The sequence below is a fragment of the Erpetoichthys calabaricus genome, chromosome 8 (genome assembly GCF_900747795.2).
Source record: "Erpetoichthys calabaricus chromosome 8, fErpCal1.3, whole genome shotgun sequence".
Lineage (NCBI taxonomy): Eukaryota > Metazoa > Chordata > Cladistia > Polypteriformes > Polypteridae > Erpetoichthys > Erpetoichthys calabaricus.
The window spans coordinates 97,215,904-97,241,281 of record NC_041401.2 but is presented as its reverse complement, the minus strand read 5'-3'; the positions used below and the strand labels follow the sequence as shown (position 1 = coordinate 97,241,281).

Genomic DNA, 25,378 nt, shown 5'->3' with positions numbered 1-25,378 from the left:
CTCTTAGATATTAGGTAAGATTCGTTGAAATTATGTATGACAGTAAAACCTAAATATTATTTTAAAGATATCAAGCATCTCCGATATCACATATGTTACAGCCATTACGACAGACAGGCCACCAGCAATAAATACGTACAACGCAAGAAAAATTGTATACAGTAAAATGTGTGTACAGTGACACTAAACTATGTACATGTAATAAGTACTGTACGTAAATAATTAATTATGGTTACTCACCAACAATGACACGACGACTTGTCTGATAACGATGAGTTTAATTTTACTGCACAACAAAGGAGAGCGTTACAGCTGTTCTAAAGGAGCCTCTTCAGGCGACTGTTTAGCACCGCCGTTGTTCTTCTTCCATCACTCTTCAATCCAAATCCCTAGAGCAGATTCCATCCAGACTACTGCCTTATCACATCCACTTGCAACTCATTTTGCGCCCTGGTTAAAAGACACTGCGGCCGTAGATCTTATATGCTTTTCCTCCTTTTTAAATAAAAAGAATCGTGGACTCATCATGTAGCTGTTTCCTTCCTTCAACATATCCAACACTTTTACCTTTTCTGCAATCATTTGCATCTTCTGTTGGCGCTTGTGCACGTTAATGTTGAATGAGTGAGATTACACTTCCTGGTTAATGCAACACTCCGTCGCTGAGCCAATCAGCAGCACACAGAAACTTAACCGCGTGCTCTGATTGGGTAGCTTCTCAGCCATCCGCCAATAGCGTCCCTTGTTTCAATTCAAATGCGTCCCTTGTTTCAATTCAAATGGGCAAATCAACTGAGGAAGCACACGTACTGTAGACCGCAGACATCCGCGAAGCAGTGAAAAATCCGCGATATATATTCACATATGCTTACATTTAAAATCCGCGATGGAGTGAAGCCGCGAAAGACGAAGCACGATATAGCGAGGGATCACTGTATTCTTAGTCAGAAGTGTGACGCAGCAGTGGTGGTCTGTGTTTGTGTAGGGGTTATGTAAATATTGTTTTTCCTTTTGTTGTTCCTCTGGTTATTATGTTATTTTTGTTTGTAGTTATTGGATTTTGCTCTTTGGATTGAGTTTTGGGATTTCTTTGCTTCAGATTGTTTTTTAAGGCAAATACCATTGTTCTTTTGTACCTTTTTCCTTAGTTTTCTGTTTTTTATTAATACATTATTATTACTCTTTATAAAGATTCCTTGTTGGGGATTGTATCCACAAGCCAGAGTTTCTTGGCTTCTTTCCCTTGAGAGACATTTTTGTAAAGTTTAGGACTTTAATTCTTTATATTTTTGAACTTTAAAAGTGAGTAGTCCACAGACTGCAGGTAACTGTTTGGGGACTTTCAGCCTTGAGGTGTGCCTCTTCTGGGTAAGCCAGTGAAGGCCCTTGCCTGCTTTTGTGGGACTTTCAGAGGCCTCACCCCCTTTTTTGCTGTTTTTGAGATTAAATTTAACAACATTTGGTAATTGTTCTTTCTCTTATGAGTTGTTTTTCAATTTAATTATGTTACCCCATTTTTAGTTAATTCATTTCTTCAGTATTTGTCTTTGATAAAGTAAGCTTGACATCCCTGTTTGGACTGTAAACCTCAAGTGTCTTAACCAGCCTCCATGTGCTGCCATGAGGCTAATTAAGGTTCCTTTTACCACTGCAGTGGAATTAGATTGGCTCTGTGTTCCTCAGCTCTCCTTTGTTATGTTCACTCATGCCTTTTTTAATGATTATAGTGTTATGGCCATTCAGTTTTGGGCCTTTCGGTTTTTTAAATTTTGGCTTGATATTTGGATTTTGTAATAAGTGTTTATCATGGAGAACAAAAAGCAAGGATTGCTGAAATAAGTGCAGAATAGTAATTAGTTTTAGCAAGCCTCAAGCTCTTCCTATGCAAAGTCAGTAGAACACCGAGCTTTAGCTTTATGCATATCTGATTTTATTAATTTGAGGTTATTTGGGAACCAAGGAGAATAGCTCGGATGTCTGATAATAGTAGATTTAACAGGTGCAATTGTGTCTGATATAGCCCATAAAAAACTTGTAACAATCAAGGCAATGATTTAGATCAGAGTTTAACAAGTCGGCGGTTAAACACACTGTTTAAACTTTCTTTCATTAAGAAAAAGAAACAGGTTTATCTAATGATTTAGTAAGTGGCATCGACATCGATTTCACCTTGTACTAGAAAATGATCAGACCGCCATTCATCTGAAATAGTTTCAGCTGATATATTAACATTTCTTACCATAAATACAACTGAAATATTTCATTTTTCATGAGTAGGAGAGTGAACAACTTGAACAAGATTAAAAGAAATCAATAATTCATTAAAAATCAGAGATCACCAAGCTAGGTAAAGAAGATAAAATAAAGTCAGCCATTAAAATGCTTTGTGTTCCTCAGCTTTTCAATGTTATGTTCACTCATGCCTTTTTTAAGTTTATAGTGTTATGGGTCCATGTACTTTTTGGTATTTGAAATTTCATTTCAGAAAATATCACTTAAAAAAAAGACAGACACTTATTTGATTTTCAACTTAAAAGGGAAAATGAAAAACACAAAACAATTACTTTTTTCTTTTTGTTATTTCACACATCAGAAAAGAAAAATGCAAGGAACGAGAATGAGAAAATGCCTTTTATTTATTTCACAGTAAGTAACAACAATAACATTCATAAAAGAACTGCTACATCAATGAAGCAAAGTTTGCAAAGCTTGTATTTTTACCTGAAAGATGTAACTCAGTTTTTCTGCAGTCATGTCCTCGTCCTGGAGTGTCACTCTTTTACTGTTCCGGAAAACAATGTAATGGTCCATCCTCTGCTGATGCCAGTGTAACTTCAAGGCCGTCGTTCGATGTGTTGTGAGGAGGACTGTTCGCACATGTCACCAAAAATCGCACAGCAGAAGAAGTACTTCAGGGGGTTATTTTTCGTATGTGGATTACTCATTTAGCCAGATGTAACTGTTGACGATTTGCCATGATCCTGGATCTGTCAGTTTTTTTAAACTCTTGCTGGATATGTTGTCATAGCAGCACATCCAAATCCTCAAACCTGCTCAGAGCAGGTTTGTTCGATGTAAACAAAGATTAGTTCACACACTTAATCAGTGTCCGTGCATGGAATTCGCTCAGTCATGGCGTTGCTGATCATGAATGAGCGACCAATTGATATCGGTGCGTAAATTATAAAAAGAGAATTTCATATAGAGAGGGTTTTGCGCGATCGGCAAGATCCTTTATTGTTCCCAGAGGAAATTCTTTTCAAAAGATACCGCTTTAGCCAGGGGAAAATATTGTACCTCAAAGATTTATTAGCACCTTATATTCGAGGTCAAACTCGGCAAAGTCGGGCTCTCACAACCACACAGACAGTATGCATTGCTTTGAGGTTTTTTGCAAGCGGCACTTTTTTATATACTGTAGGCGATGCGGAAAATCTATCTAAAAGTGCAGTTTGCCAGGCAATTCGTAAAGTCTGTTTGGCTCTGAAATATTTCCTTTGGGTTTTCATAGTGTTTCCTGGACACCTGCATGTGCAGACAATAAAAGAGGCGTTTCATGCCATTGCAGGTAGGTAATACACAGGCAAAAACACCCAGAGTTCCATAAAGAATCTCACAATCAGCCTAACATTCTCATTATCCAGGATTTCCAAATGTGACTGATCAAAGTGGCGTTTGATTAAACATTATTTGGAAAATGTACCTCTCCTCCTGATGAATAATCAGACAGTGTCTTCACCAAATATTTGCCCTTTGTCAATATCTCGTTGGTCAGACACAAGTTCTAGGCATATGACATTCCCTGCAACTGACCCAACAAAAAAAGAGGGCTATGTGGAACATACCTATGGCATACTTTGAGGACAAATATATGCAATGACCATCCTTTATCTGAAATGAAGTGACCACTGCATCCTGCCACTGGTTCTGAGGAGGAGCTTCCCCCTGGAATGCCCTCAGAAACAGGGTAATGGGCATTTTGCTGGAGAGCCAACTCTTCTGCAGGGGTTAGGTCTGAACCGCATGGACCTCCACCTGTTTTTTGCTTGTCTGCCTTCTTATTAGCTTTAAAATTAATTTTCTTTATATTATATATGATTCTTTATGTCAACAATTCTTTAAATAGTTACATACCAATTTTTACCAGTTTGAAGTATATTTTTGTACTTCACTTTAACCTGTTCCCATGTTCTCCTTGTGCTCACGTTTGGAATTATGAGATATTAAATAATAATTAATCTGACACATAGGAAATGAAACACTGCTTTCAGTAAGTACAATGCACAGATATTTAATTTGTCGGCCACTTTTTGCCAGCCGTCTTTTTTAGTTTAGGCTGCTTTTGCAGTGTTACCCCTTGTGCATATTAAATCTTGAAATTCTTCATGTCCTTCGAATAAAAGGTCCCGCTCTGCTTGTGTGTGTTTGGGGGAGGCGCCTGTTCTTTCGTCATTTTGTTACAGCCTATCAAAGACTTGCTGATCATGTTTTCTAGACTCAATATATATGGGCTTTTCAATCAGCACGGGCACGCGCATTCATCTCGGATGATTAGATCCAGCTAAACTAATCTACTACACGGCTGCGTTTGAAAAACCGACTTATCCTAGATGAGTGCCACCGGCATTAACTCATCCAAGATGAGGCATCTGATCTCAGATGATTTAAGTGACGTATGGAAAATACCCCCCTGGTTTCAGACAACAAAAATGCGTCTGTTTTGTAGTTTTACACTTTCATTATTTAAATCACAAATAAATCCAGAAAAGTATGTACAGTATAATTTTAAGTTTATGACAACTATTTGTTACCATAGAATTAAAAAAATACCTTATTTTCCCTCATTTTATTCTTTAATCAAAAATCAAAATCTGAAAATTGCTTTTACTTTTGTTTTTTGCTTCTAAAATGAAATTTCAAATACCAAAAAGTACACGGACCGGGTCATGGCCATTCAGTTTTGGCCCTTTTGGTTTTTTAAATTCTGGCTTGGTATTTTGGAATTTGCTATTTGGATTTTGGACTTTGAGTTTTGTAATTAGTCATTAGTTATAGTTTTCCTTTTGATTTTTCTATTTGTTAAATTTCCTTTTTGAATTTTGAATGTAGCATTTTTATTTATGTCTTTATTTGTATTTATGTATTTCTTGAGTATAAATGATTAATAACTAATTGAAGAAAATAAAAGTAAACAGTTTTCTTTGTGTGGCCAGGCTTTTTTTCCTTTATATGTGTGTTTATTCAAAGAGATGGATGAAAAGCAAAAAAGTAATTCATTTTATGTTCATTACTTCTTTTTAAAAAACAAAGCAGATATTTGCACATTTCCTTTCTCTACATTACGATCTGAGACACCGTCTGTCTTCTCCCATATTAACATAACCAAATAAATCTGCACAGTTGTAGTTTCAAGCTGTGAATGCATTTTCAGGTACTAAGAGCCGGGATGAAATTCTGCTCTCACAGGAGATTGAGTATTTTCGCTTTTTCCAAATCAAATCGCATCCATCAAAGTGACTGAAATGTTTCCATATATCCACATATTTTTGGGTATATGAAAACAGCTGAGCATTCCAGCACACCACTGGCCAGTGAAATTAAGTGGCTATAAAAAGGTTTATTTTGTTGACTTTAGAATGCAGAATTGGTACCAGTAGAAGTTTACTGATGAGAGTCCATCTAACAAACCCGTGGGCTTTTTCTTATCAACATTATGCAATTTCGTCACAAGGATGCAAAGTTGTTTAATGGCTGTAAACTGTAAGAGAGACATAACTAAGCCAAAATACAGTGCTACTTGTGTCTGAAACCAAAACACTATCCCAAAATCAAAGTCAAAAAATCAATTGAGAGCTCTAATACCACAATACTTTAGGACTATCACATACCAATAAAAAGAACTTTGTTTTGAAATCTATAGTCATGGATGACCAGGAAATACGTGGCACTGACATTTATGCCAGCTGCAACTGATGTCTACTGCAGCACACTCCAATCTATCACATGAATGCTATAATACTATCAACAAAATGTCAGTTTAAACAACGCACTATACTAAGGAAAAATATTCCACCGATAACCCATAGTACAAAATGGTTATTCCCTGTGAATTCTCGGAGTATAAAACCCTTACAAAACTCACAAAATAACAGAACTAATGCAGAGAAGTGGTAATAAAATTGCAAGCAAAACAAGATCATAACATATTGGACATCCTATTTATTTAACTCAGTAGACCAGCCTGAATAATCAATCACGTAATAAATTTGTTTTTAAACCGCCTCTTGCTCTAGTGGGTGTTGAGACTGTTAATCATGTGGCTATCAATGATATTCTTGGGAATTAAACCTGGAGATTATGATTAGTAAGATTGATAGCTGCTAAAAACAGAAGGCAAACAATTGCATATCTTTTAGAAAGAAGGAGATACATATAAGGGAAAGAAAACCCCTAAAAATAGGTGTTAAGTTAGGAAAGGAAAAGGTAAGCCTACAAAAGGGGCTTAAAGAGAAATCATTTTTTTAATTTTATCAAATGATCAGTTTCAGTAGAAGGAACCATCTGTAGGCTTACTTTCCATAATAAAATTGATGGCTTTAAATACAGGAAGAAGCAAACTGCCAGACTGACTGTCCTTTAATGTTTATTATTTAAGCAAAGATAAATTGCCCAAAGATCCTTAATAAGAAAACTAATGTAATTTCTCTCCCACATAGGTGGGCACATACCATGCATGCCACTTAATTAAATTTTGCCTCCTCATTAGGGTTATTTTTCCATAGAGATAATACTCCTTTTTATCCTTATTTTATTGCAAAACCAGATTTCTTTGATAGGGACCATGACGGCTGCCTAATTTCTTCTTATTCAGATCTTTTCCTAAACTGATCTACTTGTGTTTTTTGGGGGAGTGCTTAAAACTGTTATCTCACAGTTCTTGAATTCTGGGTTTTAAGCTCAGCCCTTTAACTATCAGCGTGGCTCTTGCCCATTTCTCCCATATCCTTGTGGTAACTCCCTTTCCCCCCAAATCCCATCAGGATAAGGCTACCACAAAATGTAGGTGTGCCCACTAATGTAACATTGTTTTTGTGTCTGCCCTAAACCCAGTGCTACCCAGAAGGGAACTGAACCCCTACCAGTCTGCTCTGCAATAAGTGGGTTTGGGAAAGGAAAATAAAAATAATGAATGAAAAAGAACTATACCAAGAAAGCAAGACATGAAAGAAGTTTGAAATACATAAGAAGAATTATTCGTGAAAATAACTTTAGTTTAAGTAGAAATAGAACTGCAGTGTTACCAGACATTATGAAGGAACTGTGGAAAAACTTGACATTCAAATTAGTGCATTCTGGATAATGAGAATTAAAGTAATAGAAAAGTGCACAAGAGTTGATTTCAAGAAGTTTACGCGGGGACAACACATCAGCTGGAAAGTTGTGTGCATCGTTTAATGGAAGGCACCATTACAGTTGTATACGGTAAGGGAGATTCCTGCAGAGGAGGCCAGTAGAAAGAGGCACCCCAAGAAAGCGCTACTAGGCATACCAGTTTCTAAGCACAGGAGCCATTAGGGGATAGTACAGGGAACACAGTTATGTCTTTGGAGCAAATATACAGTATTCCATAAAGACACTCGGTAGCAGGTCATCCAGAAAGTGCCTATTCCGCTAATTTGAAAAAGGTCATGGAGTGTCTGCAATAAAGTAGGATCCTTTCCAGCCAAGTAGGGGCAAGACAAGGTGTCATGTGAGAGATACTGAGAACATGCCAGCCCTTAAAGGCTGAGATCCACACCCAGTAATGGCAGCTGGCCATTACCCTCTAGAAAATTAGGTGGCAGCATATGGGCTATGACTAGGAGGATTCAGTGTTGCTTTTTTAAGGCTGGTAGCTTATCATATTGGTAGTAATAAAAGAGTCATCAAAGTCAGAGCAAGGGTCAGTTTAGTTCCACAGGCTATCAGAGTCCACTATCAAAACCAAAATACTAGCTAAACACATTTGTGAAAAACAAAATACAAATTCTAAATCAGAAATGTTTTATTACTAATATTTTTTCTTTTATTTGTTCTAGCCCTAGTGTCTTGCAAGACTTCCAGTACGTTTTCAAAAAATTCAGATGTCCATCTTTTGCAATGCATACATCATGGGTCTCATGACATGTTGCACAGGAAATTTGTGATTGCCTTGTTTCAGCCTGGTTGTTTTCCCTGGCTTATGTTTATTTTCCTTTTCTTTATTTTCTTTGTTCATTTTAAAGTATTTGTCATGTGTTTATTATATTGACATATTTTCCTAACCATTGTTCTACAGTATATATTTATTATTTACTGTCTATGTATTATTTGTTCTCTTGTGTTTTGCGGGTGGAACCCTATAATGTGGGGCCACCCTGATATTATGGCTGAAGACCACCCTCAGCCTGGGTATTATGGGGCTGGGAATAGATCTTTCAGGGTGTCATTGACAGACATTTGAGGAGAGTGCACTGTTTGTTTTAGATTCTAAATTTTTTTATTCTGTTTTGTGATTTCAGTTTAGGATTTGGACTTGTTTGCCATGGACTGCCTTGTAGGCAAATCTTGTTGCCTTTTTTTTCCCATTTTTGATTCTAACAAATAAATGTTAGTGGTAATAAAGATTTGGGTAGAACTTATCTCCAAGCCAGAGGTTCTGACAGTTCATTTCACTTGTGTGACATTTTAAAAAATTTTTTGGTATTTCCTTGGAATGTTGGCAATATTTTAAACTTTTGAAGCCAGACCTCCATCTTAGGCCTATGTAAGACATAGCATGCCAATAGATGTTTGGGTTAGACTGCCTTAGGAGAGGCCTATGTTAAGTCCTACACTGGTTTAAGGGACTTTTAGAAGCCTCACGCCCATTTGCTATTTTTTCCACACTCACATTATTATCGTAATTAACAAACATATGTATCCCTGCTAAAAAATAATGGTCCTCTAAAAGCAAAGCCACAAAATAGCAATTTGATAAAGTCACCTTAAAACATTACAAATATTAAAAGAAAAAAACCAATTAATAATGTTCACAGGATTAAGCAAAACAAAATAAAGATTATTCCAACTAACTCCTATCAGATATCATTTTGGGAAATGCCAAAAAACAGTGGGGTTTAGACATCTCCTGTTAATATGCTTATTAGCATCCAGATTGTAGAAAATGTATATAACTTGTGTGCGTAAAGTTTGCTGTTTTTTTATATGCCCTACAGTTTAATGTGATTTTTTTATTTGTTGTTTTATTTAATATTTCTACTTAACCAGTGTCAATTTTGCAGTTCGCACAAAGCGATTCCTAAGAACTGATTCCTGCAGAGTAGATCCAGCTGTATAAATGGCTTCCATTCCCAGTATAAAGCAAGGAGATCACAGATGAAGTGATAGTGGTGTTGGCTGTTACAAGAGAAGAGACATGAACTTTTTTAAAGTTATTTAATATCCCTGTGCATGTATCTGCTGCAGCCAAGAGATTGTGCTAAAATATTTAATTTCCTTCCATATATAACATAGCAGCAACAACACCAGACTGACTGAAGATGATACCAGAGCACATTTGAGACGTTGCTGTGAAATCTTATCAGAGATCAACCAGAGATTGTGACCTGTCACCTGTATTGAGGGTTAAAAGGCCAGGGTCATGCAATTCCTGGCTTTCTGAGACTATGGATAAATACTCAAAACTTTTCAAGTGCTAGTATTAGTTATTCAGCCTTATTGGTTTCAGAAATTTGTGCAACAGTATTTTGACAATGTCGTTGTTTAGTGATTTCCTTGCACAACGAAAAATTGGACTGACTCACAGTTTTTGGCTTAACTGGTTTGATGGCTTATGGCTTATCTCCTGGGGCCTCATGTATAAACGGTGCGTACGCACAGAAATGTTGCATACGAACCTTTCCACGCTCAAATCGCGATGTATAAAACCTAAACTTGGCGTAAAGCCACGCACATTTCCACGGTAACTCATACCTTGGCGTACGCAATTTCTCCGCTCGGTTTTGCAGACTGGCGGCACCCAGCGTCAAAGCAGTGCTACTGTTCCTGTGTGGTTACCCTTTCTTAGATCCACATCCACGGCGGCGGCTTTATCAAATGCACTGAAATTAACCGCATATCGTTCATAAATTTAATGCATCTGATTGTAATTAACCTGTAACAATATAATGGTCCACAGAATGGTCAAACTACTGTTCCTGTGTGCTCATCCTTTCTTTCTTAGCTCCACATTCCTGACACGGCTTTATAAATACACTGAAATTAACTGCATATTGTTTATTAGTGTAATGCATCTGATTGTAATTAACCTGTAGCAATATAATGGTCCAGGGAATAGCCATAGTATTCCAAATACCATAACTGGTTTAGCGTTGTTACGCTCACTGCATCTTGTTCTTCTTTTTGCTGCTCCCGTTAAGGGTTGCCACTGCGGATCATCTTTTTCCATATTACTCTCACTGCACCACTCGGAGTATTTATATTACTGTATCTGAGTGTGAATCACAGCAGCAGATGATCGGAAAGAGAATTATCGCTATACAGTTTCAAGTACACACTATCTCAACCACGGCAAAAAGCGTCAAAGCCTTTCCTGTACGGACCTCGCGTTTCAGAAACAGTTTCATCCCAAGAACTATAAACGCACTCAATCAGTCCATCAAGTGCTCCTTGTAGAACTGTTTATACTTATAAGTACAATCACCTCACTGTAAACTTACACTACAGTTATAATATTGCACAACCTGCGCTACTTTATAAAGCGCGTATGATGACAATATCATTTTTAAGATGAAATGCAGCAAAATATGTTGCTTATAGTATACAGATAAAACTTTAACTTCATTTAAATAATCTGTATTGTTAATAATTAAACATGTGAGGACACGGTGCCGCAGCGTATAGCTACTTCAAGGATAGCTCCTGCCTTGCGCTGTATTCTTGCTGGTGCTGACGCGACACTGGAAGGATAGACGAATAGAATAATTAAACATGTACTACGAAGATATTTCAATGTTCCTTAAAAGTTTTGAAGAATCGGCGTTCTAAGCTTTCAAATGGCTTAACGTCTATTACAGAGCTGATTGTGTGGCGATTGGAGAAAGAAAAGTATGGACAGGAATTGGAGGTTAGTACGTTTGAAAGAGACTACTTCTGTAATAAATTATTTCATCGAAGGTCGCACATGGTGCAGCAAGCCTCTTGCGTGAGATATGAACAATCACTGTGCCACCGTGTTCCCATGTTTAATAACATGCTTTCATTCCTATCATCATGAAAATGATATCACGTATACATCTCAGTATTTTAATTATTCAGACAGCTGTAATATCTCGAATGTAATGCATTCTGTGTCCTGTCGGAGAAAGAGAAAGAACGGAAGCACGTAGTGATTCACACACATAGAGCACATAGAAGATCAAACACAGAACAAAGCATTTAACATGCTACTTAAGAAACTAGTAAAATAAACGATTTTAAGATGAAGTTTATGATGTTCTACTTTAATGGCAAAATAAACTACGTGATTAAAGTGGAAATTTCGAGATTAAAGTTGACATTTCGTGCTTTTTTCCCACTGTGTGCCTATGTTTTTTGTTTGTACCCTAATATGCTTTCATATGACACTCAGTCGGTGGGCTACGAGTTGCCTTTTCACGGCGACTTTGATATGTGATTTCTTTTTTATTTCGGGCACTGTGCGACTTTGTGAATTTGATCTTTCGAGTTTTTCCGACACTCTGTCACTCGATCAACTTTCTTTTGTTGATTATACCACTGTTTAAACCAACAAATAGTACGTTTTTCCTTTGCCTCCACTTGGTATTCGCTGAAATTCTTATATTTTCCCCTGTGCTTTTCCCATTGTCTTTTCACAGAAGGCTATTTATATTGATTTGCATATTCAAAGAGGCGTAATTCTGGGAGGAGTTGGGGCGGGACAGAAGGCGCGTGCACGTGCGTTACTTTTCACGCTGATCGGGATTTATGTAGTGGATGAACGTGAAAGTATGCGTGTGCACAGATTCCTGCATCTGGATTTTTCTGTGTGTACGCACAATCCCGCTTTTGTGCTTACGCCATGTTATAGTGTGAGTTCTACGCACGGCGTTATACATGAGGCCCCTGATCTCTATTTAGAAAGTTCATCTGCCTCTTTTCAGTAGGCCTTATAGCATACTGCCAAGGAGGCTAAATGTCAGAAATATTGTGCCTTTATTGTAGAACAAACAATGGGAATTTCAAACAAAAATATGCTAAACGTGTCCCTCTCTCTAGCTCTGGGGGGTATTTTTCGTACGTGGATTAGCCATTTAGCCGGATGTAATTGTTGACGATTTGGCCTGATCTTGGATCTGTCGGTTTTTTGAAACTCTTGCTGGAAGTGTTGTCATAGCAACACATCCTAATCCTCAAACCTGCTCGGAGCAGGTTTGTTCTACGTAAACAAGGATTAGTTTACACACGTAATCAGTGACGGTGCGTGGAAGTCATCCAGTCATGGCTTCGCCGTTCATGAATGAGCGACCAATTGATATTGGTGCAAAAATTATACGAAGTGAATTTCATATAGAGAGGAGAGGGTTTTGCGCGATCGGAAAGATCCTTTATTGCTCCTGGAGGAATTTCTTTTCGAAAGATACTGCTTTAGCCAAGGGGGAATATTGTACCTCAAAGATTTATTAGCACCTTATATTCGAAGTCAAACTAGGTGAAGTCGGGCTCTCACAACCACACAGACAGTATGCATTGCTTTGAGGTTTTTTACAAGCGGCACTTTTTTATATACTGTAGGCGATGCAGAAAATCTAACTAAAAGTGCAGTTTGCCAGGCAATTCGTAAAGTCTGTTTGGCTCTGAAATATTTCCTTTGGGTTTTCATAGTGTTTCCTGGATACCTGTGTGTGCAGACAATAAAAGAGGCGTTTCATGCCATTGCAGGTAGGTAATACACAGGCAAAAACACCCACAGTTCCATGAAGAATCTCACAATCAGCCTAACATTTTCATTACCAGGATTTCCAAAAGTGATTGGGGCACATGGGACTGATCAGAGTGGAGTTTGATCAAACATTATTTGGAAAATGTACCTCTCCTCCTGATGAATAATCAGACACAGTGTCTTCATCAAATATTTGACCTTTGTCAATATCTCGTTGGTCAGACACAGGTTCAAGGGATCTGATATTCCCTGCAACTGACCCAACAAAAAAGAGGGCTATATGGAACATACCTATGGCACACATGGAGGACAAATATATGCAATGACCATCCTTTACTTGAAATGAAGTGACCACTGCATCCTGCCACTGGTTCTGAGGAGGAGCTTCCCCCTGGAATGCCCTCAGAAACAGGGTGATAGGCATTTTGCTGGAGAGCCAACTCTTCTGCAGGAGTTAGGTGTGGACCGCGTGGACCTCCACCTGTTTTTTGCTTGTCTGCCTTCTTATTAGCTTTAAAATTAATGTTTTTTATATTATATATGATTATTTATGTCAACAATTCTTTAAATAGTTATATACCAATATTTACCAGTTTGAAGTATATTCTTGTACTTCACTTTAACCTGTTCCCATGTTCTCCTTGTGCTCACGTTTGATCTGGAATTATGAGATATTAAATAATAATTAATCTGACACATAGGAAATGAAACGCTGCTTTCAGTAAGTACAATGCACACTACTTAGCGTTTAATTTGTCAGCCACTTTTTGCCAGCCATCTTTTCTGGTCTGGGCTGCTTTTGCAGTGTTACCCCTTGTGCATATTAAATCTTGAAATTCTTCATGTCCTTCGAATAAAAGGTCTTGCACCGCGTGTGTAAAAAAAAAAATGCGCCTGTTCTTTTGTCATTTTGTTACAGCCTATGAAAGACTTGCTGATCATGTTTTCTAGACTCAATATATATGGGTTTTTCACTCAGCGCAGGCGCGCACATTCATCTCGTATGATTAGATCCAGCTAGACTAATCTAATACATGGCTGCGTTTGAAAAAACGACCTATCCCCGATGAGTGTCACCGGCATTAACTTATCCAAGATGAGGCACCTGATCTCGGATGATTTAAGCGACGTACGAAAAATACCCCCAAGCTCTCCCACCAATGAAAATTTGTGCTAGTTTACATCTCACCTATTAACTCAAAGGGCCACAGACTGAGAATAGTCTGTCAAGCATCTTCTACTGCTACTTTAAGGGTGGTTCCCAAAATCACTTCTGGAGTTAGGAACGTCCTCTAAAAGTCCTGGGGATCCTCTTTAGTAATCCCTGATTTGCCCTTCTCCATAAGCCCTAATTCATAATTAAAGGTCCAGAGAACCATGGTAGATTCTTGGCTGTCTGTCCTCCATAAAGTGCACCAGGATGTATCTTGTTCCATTACAGACACCTTTGCTAGTCTTTAATGCTTTGAGTTTTCCAGATTTTTCCTAAGTGTGCCATGACCCTCTCATCTAGTTTGGTACTCTTGAAGTAAGTACTTTTTGGACACCAGTCCAAATATTTATGTATGCTAACATTTAGAGGTGCTCTCCAGTCACCAGTGTAAACTCCTCTTTTGGAATACAGATTGTGTTATGTTCATCTCGTTGGCCATTATTATTAGCTCTTGGCTAACCCAGTGACCCGTCACAGAATATTCTGTTTATAATTTTGACTATAATAAAAACAGTTTAAAGAGGACTGTGCTGTCTTGGGTCTGAAAGGAACTATTACAAAATTACTCTGTCATAATTTTATTAGGTTTTCCTCCAGCTTCTTAGTCACTATTGTGTATGGAAGATAGCAAGTGTAGTATTTTTTAAAACCAGAAATATAACTTAGTTACAATATTTGATATTTCTAAAATATCTAACTTTAATGTTGCTTTTTAACTTCAGTAGGAGTAATTTACATAGGGAAGAGTTTTGACGTACATCTAGTTCTCATAAGAGTAAGGAGGTGAGAAATACAAGAGACAAGATTCTGTCTGCCTTAAGGTTTTTCCAAAGAAATTTAGAAGTCATTTTCTGTGTGGCATGTCTGTGTTATTGCTCTGATACAAGGCTTAACCTCCTTAGAGCAGCCCTTCGTCTAAATATGCACAGTAGGTTTTACTAATGCTAACCATATTTTTTGTTTGTGTTGTATCTGAGCAATATGTGCCTAGCAAATAACCTACAAAATAAATGATTCATAAAGCGCTGATAATTAATGTTAAGAACAGGGAGATAACAGATAAAAGCAAAGAGGAAATGAAGTAACAAAAGGTGAGGCAATAAAGAGGTCAGAAAGCAAGCTAAGTTGTAAAGGCCAGAGGAAGAAAACCGTACAGTCTGTCAAACTCCAAACACAAAATCAAAACAGTACTTGGTAAAGAGAAGATTGAAACCAGAAAATCCTAACACTAACTTGGGCTTCCCCCACCTTCATTCTACAAAAACGCTTAGAATGATTTGTGTTGTGATTCCAACACTAGGATACCAGAAGCTGAGTGGCACTATCTTAAAGAGACAGGGTGTGATTTCTCAGTGTGCCATGTGAAATTTTACTTAATTCTGATCAGGAAACTGTGGCCTGGTTGCTGATGGTTTATTCATAAAATACAATATCATACAATTTACAATGTACTCAAAAGCTTGAAGGCACCTATTTCCAAAAAACATGCTAAAATAGTCAGAATAAATTGATTCTTTTTGGTTATTAACTAGAACAAAACACCATTATATAAATTTGTGATTTTTATGCAAAATAATCTTTCATGGCAAATTAGTACCAAAACGTATTTGATTTTTGTATAAGTAGCACATTTAGGTAGTTTCTGTTTTGATAGATAGATAGATAGATAGATAGATAGATAGATAGATAGATAGATAGATAGATAGATAGATAGATAGATAGATAGATAGATAGATAGATAGAACTATATTTGTCCCAATGAAGAAAATACAAAAATATAAACATAAATATACATATAAAAATATACTGTTGGTGAGTACACACAAGTGCATATTAACTTCTCTCTTATAAGTACAATTATTTCAAAGAGCGCAAAATCGACTTTTCATGTACAAGAAGCAAAGAAAAACTGTTAGCCATGTGCTTATTGTACATAAAAAGCGATACAACAAGAAAAATTGGCAGCAAAAAGAGCATTACTTCTCAAAGGATGAAAGAACGATAACTTCATGCATTATTTCACAGTCGATGAAACACAAAAAAAGTTATATTAGAAATAATATAGTATATCCCCCCAAAGTTAATCCGAGGGAATCCCAGCATTCTATTTTAGGAGCGTTAAATTCTTTCACTTGAATAGATCTACATAGAATAATTTCTCAACTGAAACCGTCCACCTGCTTCCTTGACCCAGATCCAACAGGCTTTTTCAAAGAAGTCTCTGATGTGCTAATTGATAGTGTACTTGACTTAGTGAACTCATCATTACAGAGGTCTTCCCTGATTGTCTTAAGACTGCAGTTATTAGATAGATAGATAGATAGATAGATAGATAGATAGATAGATAGATAGATAGATAGATAGATAGATAGATAGATAGATAGATAGATAGATAGATAGATACTTTATTAACCCCAGGGGAAATTCACATACTCCAGCATACATACGGATACAAAAAAACAATATTAAATTAAAGAGTAATAAAAATGTAGGTAAAAACAGACAATAACTTTGAATAATGTTAACGTTTACCCCCCGGGTGGAATTGAAGAGTCGCATAGTTTGGGGGAGGAACAATCTCCTCAGTCTGTCAGTGGAGCAGGACAGTGACAGCAGTCTGTTGCTGAAGCAGCTCGTTTGTCTGGAGATGATACTGTTTAGTGGATGCAGTGGATTCTCCATAATTGATAGGAGCCTGCTCAGCGCCCGTCGCTCTGCCATGAATGTCAAACTGTCCAGCTCCATGCCTACAATAGAGCCTGCCTTCCTCACCAGTTTGTCCAGGCGTGAGGTGTCCTTCTTCTTAATGCTGCCTCCCCAGCACACCACTGCGTAGAAGAGGGCACTTGTCACAACCGTCTGATAGAACACCTGCAGCATCTTATTGCAGATGTTGAAGGACGCCAGTCTCCTAAGGAAGTATGGCCGGAAGACTGGCGTCCTTCAACATCAAACCGCTACTCAAGATAAATAATCTTGGCTCCTCTGTTTTCAGTGTTATTAGACCAATTTTTATCCTGCCTTTCTTAAGTAAAATTCTGGAAAAGGTAGTAATTAAACAGCTAAATGATTACTTGGTTCCACATTCTATTCTTGACAAGTTTCAGTCACGTTTTAGAACAAACCATAGTGCAGAAACTGCACTCATTAAAATAGTAAATGACTTGCAGGTTAATGCGGACAGAGGCCATGTATTTGTTCTTGTTCTCTTAGACTTGAGTGCAGCATTTGACACCATAGACCACAGTATTCTTATAAATTGCCCTAGACAGTGGGTGGGCCTCTCCTGCAGAGTCTTGTAAAGAACTTGGAGATGCATTTTTTGTATGAAAATGTGCTACATAAATAAATGCTGTTGTTGTTGTTGTTGACATCTCTTACTGTACTTGCATTTTATTCTAATAAATTATATCATCAAGTGTTTCTGCATAATTTAAAAGCTGGAAAGTATTTTGGATCAACAGTACAGTGTAATGGGGATTGTGGAAGAGAGGTGAAAAAGAGAGTGCAGGCAGGGTGGAATGGGTGGAGAAGAGTGTCAGGAGTAATTTGTGACAGACGAATATCAGCAAGAGTGAAAAGGAAGGTCTACAGGACGGTAGTGAGACCAGCTATGTTATATGGGTTGGAGACGATGGCACTGACCAAAAAACAGTCCAGAGCTAGGTGTTGCAGAGTTAAAGATGCTAAGATTTGCATTGGGTGTGATGAGGATGGGCAAGATTAGAAATGAGTACATTAGAGGGTCAGCTCAAGTTGGACGGTTGGGAGACAAAGTCAGAGAGGCGAGATTGCGTTGGTTTGGACATGTGCAGAGGAGAGATGCTGAGTATATTGGGAGAAGGATGCTAAGAATAGAGCTGACAGGGAAGAGGTAAAGAGGAAGGCCTAAGAGAAGGTTTATGGATGTGGTGAGAGAAGACATCAAGGTAATGGGTGTAACAGAACAAGATGCAGAGGACAGAAAGATATGGAAGAAGATGATCTGCTGTGGCGACCCCTAATGGGAGCAGCCAAAAGAAGAAGAAGACTCATAACAGAGACAAATTCATAGTTCAGTGACTTAATGCATGTCATTAAAGGAAATGGAGTTCACACAATAAAGAGGTGTGATTTATATATAACGCTTGACAAGATACTATCCATTTCTTAAATCATATCATTGGGTTAAGGGTCATGGAGATTAAACCCCACTATATGGATAGTGATTTTATTCACAAGCCTCAGAATTCCTTGTCCAAATAATTTGTACTTTTAGTAGCAATGATGGACAAGAAGTCAAATCAGTGACATATTAAAAATACTTAATGAGTTAGTAGAAAATAAAACAATATCCATCAATGTATTTATTTTTAAACTCACCTCACCCAATTAAATGATATGGTGCGGCAACGCACTATCAGCGCATGCTCTCAACCTCAAGAGAATAAAATAAAATATGGATACTGTATATTTTTCTTCACATTATACATAAATTCAGTCCATGCTGCTTGCATACATGTCCTTGTCAAATTAAATCATTTTAGGGCCAAAGGAAAAATATCTGTTAAACCCTTTTCAAACAATGTTAATGATATGGAGATTAAAAACTGTTTTTAAGAGCCAAATTAAAAATACTGAATGTTTTGAAGTATCTGTAGTGTGTTTATTCTGCTGGAGTGACCCTCTTATAAAAAGACAGGGTTAGCTTGGCAGCAGCGGGTGACAAGCAGAATTACATTTCTTGGATAAAATCTCCTGAAAAATGAAATAAAGCAACTGAAGTGCATATAACGAGTGTCACTCTTTCTCCTCTAAATATCTGCTGTATGATGTTGGCTTTGTATTACAGTACAGATAGGTAAAATAATTGTATGGCAGATGTATATATACTTCTATGTAGTACCTACACATTAATCTAAGATGCACTGTATGTTGCATGAAAAAAGTTGAAATGAGGTCCAGTTAAAAAAGAAGAGTAAAATGAAATGGCTGTGGTAATTTGTCCTAGTTGTTAGAAATTTGGGTTAGGTTTTATGGTTAGGGCTAGAAACAGTTATATATAGTGAATAAACATAACACCTAGTAGGATTTATAACTGAAGCAGTACAAAATCAGACTTGGGGATAATTTAGGCTGTATGGCCTAATGTTGGATTCTGAACCACAAGCCTATCAGTTCAATTCACATTCCTAATATACTGTGACAGCTGAAGAAGTGTGTTAATAATATCACTTTACTCTTGTCATTTTTTGTCATCCAACCTTTTTTATCCTATTATCCAGTTCAGTGGTATGTGGGACAAAGGCTTTCCTAACAGAATTGTGTACAAGGCAGGTAACTTACTTACACAGGGCACACTGTTATGATCATAATGTCTTTACATGTCAGGAACAAAATAGATAGAGAGATAGATAGATAGACAGATGATTGTTGATGGGGGATGTTAATGTACACATTGATGTGGAAACTGACACTTTTAGCAAATGTTTTACTTTTTTGTTAAATTCAGCAGGATTTTGTCAGATTGTCAAAGGTCCAACTCATAATCATAACCACACATTAGATTTAATTATAATTTACAGAGTTGAACATTCAGAATTTAAATATTACTCCATTAAATAAAGTTATTTCTGACCACTACTTTATTACATTTGATTTGGTTATGTCCTTACCAATACACTCACAGATTAAAACAAAGACAGTGTGACATCTAGATTGTAATTCTGCTTCAAATATTATAACTGCAGGGTCGGACTGTGTCATCATTAATGCGTTGGAGACCAATTGAATCATTTCTGTTGCTATGTCCCCATTTGTGGAGGGAGGAATATAAACATTAATAAGGATGATGTAATTTGTCTCTCTGGGCAAATAATATGGATGAATTTCAACAGCCAGAATTTCAATGTCTGAATTACAAACTGTAATTTTAACTGTAATATCCACCCATTTACACCATTCCTCATTCACATAGATGACTAGTTCCCCCTTCTGTCTTTTTTCCACCCCACACATGGTCTCTTGTCTGCTAGAATTAGATGAAATCTGTCCAGCATTAAAACAATATACAGTATATCAGGTTTTAGCCAGCTCCCCATTAAGCACAAAATGTCACTGTACTTGTTTGCTTCATGACCAGCTAGAAGCACAGACAGTTATTTCAGCGATCAAACATTTCCCATTACAACAGATGGTAGACCAGTTCTAAAACCTTTTCGGCTTGTTTTTACTCTTGTGACAGAATGTCTGTGGACAAACAGCTCCTGCTGTGAAGTGTGACTGAGCTGCTTAGGTGCTCGTGATTGCAGAGCAAGTAGCTGAATACAGAAGTATTTGACATGCCCTACTTTTGTTTACTCAGTGCCTCTTATGGTTCCAGGTGTTTCAGACATAAGGCAGTCTTTGGGGTTCTCTTCACAACTCCATCCAAGTCCGCAGCCCATTTAAATTGCAGTCAAGACAAGACAGTTTGTCCTAGTCAGCCATGGCCCACCTGCAATGCCACCAAGGCCTACAAGTGGCCAGGCCCCCAGGTTGGAAATGTTACTCTACTCAGATAACAACAACCAGGCTTGCAATTCAGACCCAGGAAATACATGTATCTGTACTAATGGTCAAGCAAACCCTTTGAATAAATCAGTGCTTCAGGTGAGCTAGTATTCGCTTGCCAGAGTACCATGATTTTTTCATGAGCATTTGTGTCAGCTAGTGTTGTTGCCCTGGTTTGTGTATTTTTGCTTGTTTAATGGTTTTGTTGTTTTTTAGATATTTTTTATTTTATATTGTTAGTTCTGTTTCTGTATTTGGTTTGTCTGTTTTATGCTGATGTAATCTTATCATTTTTGCTAATATTGTATATATGTATTATATGAAAACTTTCCGTTATGTGCTTTGTATTCTGTAGGTATAGCCTCAGGAGAAAGTCACCCCCCAATGTCACTGATGAAGGACTGTCCTCAGGTTATACGTTCTGGCTGAAGGTCAAGGTTCTTTAGAGCTCTTTCTCCTGCAGGTGGTGGGCCCACTGGAGGACAGACCCATGTTGTTCCTTGAGATTGTGTCCAGTTGGATCCCATGGGTAAAGGTCCAAACACCAAGTGTTCACCGACGAGCTCCCCTCCCCAGGCCTGGCTTCAGGGCAAGGCTCTAGTTTCCCTTTTCTGGTCGAGCTTACTGAGGTCCTTGAAGAGTCTTGAAGAGTCTGGTCCCTCACCTAGGACCAGTTTTCCTTAGGTAACCCTACCAGGGGCAATTGCCCCAGACAACATAGCTCCTAGAATCATGGGGATACACAAACCTCTCCACAATGACAAGGTGAACATTCACAGAGAGAAGCCCTAAAACAATCCTCTCTAAACTTTATTATCCAGAATACACTCAGTTATGAAAGTCACCTTGCATTCGTCCCATTTATTTTCTTCTGTGATCTCCTATCCTATTCATTCTGCTAATGGTAAATTGGCTGAATGTGATGAACTTTGCATATCTGTTATAATGGTAGCCTGGCTGTAAAAGGGACAAAATGAGAATAAGATCCAAACCAGATGGTATACCATTTTACACTTTAAAACAAAGTCATTCAAATTCAAAACACACTGAAACACATTCTGGTAGTGAGCAGCCTCAGGAGGCGAATGCCACTACTTGCCCTGGAATGAGCAAAAAACCCTTTGATGCAGCACCTAATGATGCTAGTAACATCAGCAGATGGTCTCATCTGATGAATTGCATTAAGTAAAATCAAGAAATGCACAGGGTTGAATACAATACAAGTAAAGTTTTCTGAACAGTTTATAACATCATTAAGCATTGGCATTCGTTTACAGATACAGTACACCAAAGCTACAGGCAGATTTTCATTTGAGCATCTGGAATTTGTGTATCGTCATTAAAGAATCATGTGTTATGTATATCAGCAGTGTCTCCTAGTATCTTTAGGTTCAGCCGACATTCAAAATTGAGTATGATTTGATGATATCCACATGGCCAAGCCAACAAGAGAAGTACCAGCACTTATTTTTTTCAGCTTTCATCACTGTTCTTATGTACAGTACATTTACACAAATTCTCTTTAAACAGAAATTAATAAAGTAATTGATTTTATGAATCAATTATTTTATGAATGTTAACAGATATAAAAGGTGATCTCTCTGCCTTTATCCCCTGTGTCAGTGAGTTTATGACACATGTGCTGGCCAGAGTTCTAACCAAGCCCTGGTTAGCCTGTCAGTAGTTAATGTGATAGTCACTGTTTGAATTAAGGTTATTACTCTGCAGTTAAGTTCTGCTGCAAGGTACACCAGAAGGAAAAACATGGTTCAGCCCAACATAGACCAGTGTTTTTAGATGAGAAGACAATGGTACTTAGCCTAAAGTATACATATAGGTAAAAAATCGGGAGTGGTCTCCCCTAGATTTTCTCGTATACTCAGATATGGGGATGGATATTTGAGGAGTAAACCTCAAGACAATGATTATATTTTTATATTATGTACATTAAAGAACCATCAACATCAAATCAAATTAATAATATATTGAACAATTATTATAAAATAAAGTTGAATAAATCAGACTCTGTAGCTGTAAAAATAAAAGGTAAAGTACAACTTCCAGTTAACGAAAATAGCCCAAAAGTTGATAGAAATCTGCGTTTTGTACCTAATACTTGTATGCAAAATTTGGTTGACCTAAGTGAAAGCATACTCATGTTTACATACACACACAGACAGACACACAGACATAATTCCAAAAATGGTATTTTCGGACTCAGGGAGATCTAAATTGTCGAGATTCATCAAAATTTCGAAATGTAATTTTTAAAGGATTCCAATACTTTCCCTACATTTTGTATATGAGAAAGTATATGAAGTATACCAGAAAGTCAGGGAGGTCTAAAACGTCGAGATTCATCAAAATCAAAGTCTTTGGACAATTATAATACTTTACTTATATGAGAAAGTAAAAAGTGACAAGCCCCTTTCTGTCTTACCCAATTCTCTGCTGCTCAACCTGCTCCAGACGTTCAGCTCTTTGGATTACTGTCACGATCATGTCCAGCTCATCAGAATTAAGACTCTGGCTCTTCCTTTGTTTTTCAGACTGAAAAGTATGCACTGACCAGCCTGTTTGCAGCCTGTGAGTCAAACAGTAGAAGAGATGTTCTCATCAAGGACCCAGGAGTGACATTTAAGATATGTATGCTTTAACACTAGAATTACTAGAGTCTACGAAAAAACTCGTAGATCTGGCCCACCTTAAAACCGTTCTCACCTCTCTTTTGTCTTCTAAATGTGCCGATTAAGAGGAGCAGCAAGCAGTCGGCTATTCCATACCCCACCATTGCAAAACGTTCACTAAGTTTTCCCAGCTCATGCCTTGATTGATTATATGGGAGTGACTGAACTGGAGTTTTAGAGTGGAAATTATCGATCGTTATTTGGAACACACGCATTTCATGTGTGTTCCGTTTCTACAGTAATCTGTGTAAACACATTATTAAAACAGAAACTTTTTCATATTTTAGTAATAAATGTTACAAAATGTAGGCATAAACTATAGAATGTGTGAAGCCTGACGGCCAAACATCAAATAAACACTTTCACAAAAGGTTCAAGGATGTCACAACACCTTCTGTGGTGTAACGCTGAGATTTGCTGACTCAGAGCACGGCAGCCCTGCCACGTCGTAGAGACCCAAGTTCGATTCCCTGCTGGGGAGGAAGTGTTTTTTTTTTTCTTTGTAGCCTCAAACGGACATAAAATTTATAAACTGGTATGCACTGTAAATCATTAAGTTTAAAATGTCGATCGTGGTTATTTCTGTTGATTAATTCATGCTTTTTTACTTAGAGTCAGAACAGGAGCTTATTCAACTTTTTCAGGTTCTGATCTGACTCTGAGTAACAGCGGCAGTATAAATTGCACCCAATCTGACGCTGTTCGTTTTCAAATAATATTGCATTACTTCGACAATGTTTTCTGATTGGTACTATTCGCATCATAAAATTATTTCTTCAAAACGTCACATATATTTGTTTTGACATAATGAATAGAGTTGCAAATTACAGGTGCTTGTTCAGTGTAATAGGAACCATAGCATAGAGAGGTGTGTACACTGCAACAAGTACACATGTCGTAAATGTAGGAAGGGCGCTCCTTGGGTGAGCTATAGTGCGTCTTTATGTGAAAACAGCAGTGTCAGATGATTGCATATAGTGCTGAAGTTACTGCTCTTTGCTATGCTATCCTCTGCTTGTCCTGGAGTACAAAAGAAACAGCATACAGCAACATGTGGGGACTGGCAAGATTGGGGGAAAACAAACACGCGGTCGTATGTATTGTGATACACTGCAGAGCTATAGCACGTCTTTATGTAAAAACAGCAGTGTCAGATGGGGTAGGGAAGGATCCTGAACATGACTGAGAGAATGAAAAGTGAATAAAAAAAACAAAAACAAAGCTAACCTTTACAAATATCATAAATTACACCGGCTGTTACAGACTGAAATCAAATGTGTCTTTTTATTCTAAAATAGTAAAAATAAGAGCAGTTCACTTCTCAAAAGGGAGTCGTGCAGGATTGAACTTGTGATTCCCAGTCAGCAACTGATACTGTTGCGCCACGGGGCCATCATAGTAAATAAGTGTCAATGTTGGATACTAAGGTGGCTATTTTATTTTTGAATAAAAGTGCACTTGTTCTGTTATATTTGTACCTTTCGTGAAAGTGTTTCTTTGATATTTGGACTTCAGGCTTCATACATTATATAGTTTATGCCTACATTTTGTCATTTACTACTAGAACATGAAAAACATTTCTGTTTTAAAAATGTGTTTACACAGATTACCGTAGAAACGGAACACACATGAAATGCATGTGTTCCAAATAACGATCTATTATTTCCACTCTAAAACTCCACTTCACTCCCAGATAATCAATCAAGGCATGAGCTGGGAGAAGTTCGTGCACGTTCTAAGTCAGTGGGGGGATGGAATAGTCAGCTGTTTGCAGCTTGTCTTTATCTGCAAATTTAGAAGACAAAAGACGAGTGGCGGAGACGTGCGAACAGATTTAAGAAGCGATTTAAGGTGGGACAGATCTACGAGTTTTTTCATAGGCTCTGGTAATTCTAGTGTTAAAAATGACCATGGCCTGAAGTAAACCAGCTCTGCCATGTGATACATGAATAGGACTGTGTGGAAGGTGACAGCCTTCTAGCTGGA

General features: G+C 37.6%; 1 protein-coding gene across 1 annotated transcript in view; it reads right to left on the bottom strand.

Moving 5' to 3' along the window:
* LOC114655850 (rab effector Noc2-like) overlaps window positions 1-25,378 on the bottom strand; it is a 175,021-nt gene that overhangs the window by 117,062 nt on the left and 32,581 nt on the right. The window contains exon 3 of the mRNA XM_051931247.1: window positions 23,146-23,289. Coding sequence (XP_051787207.1) covers window positions 23,146-23,289 — 144 coding nt within the window. The remainder of the gene's footprint in view (window positions 1-23,145; window positions 23,290-25,378) is intronic.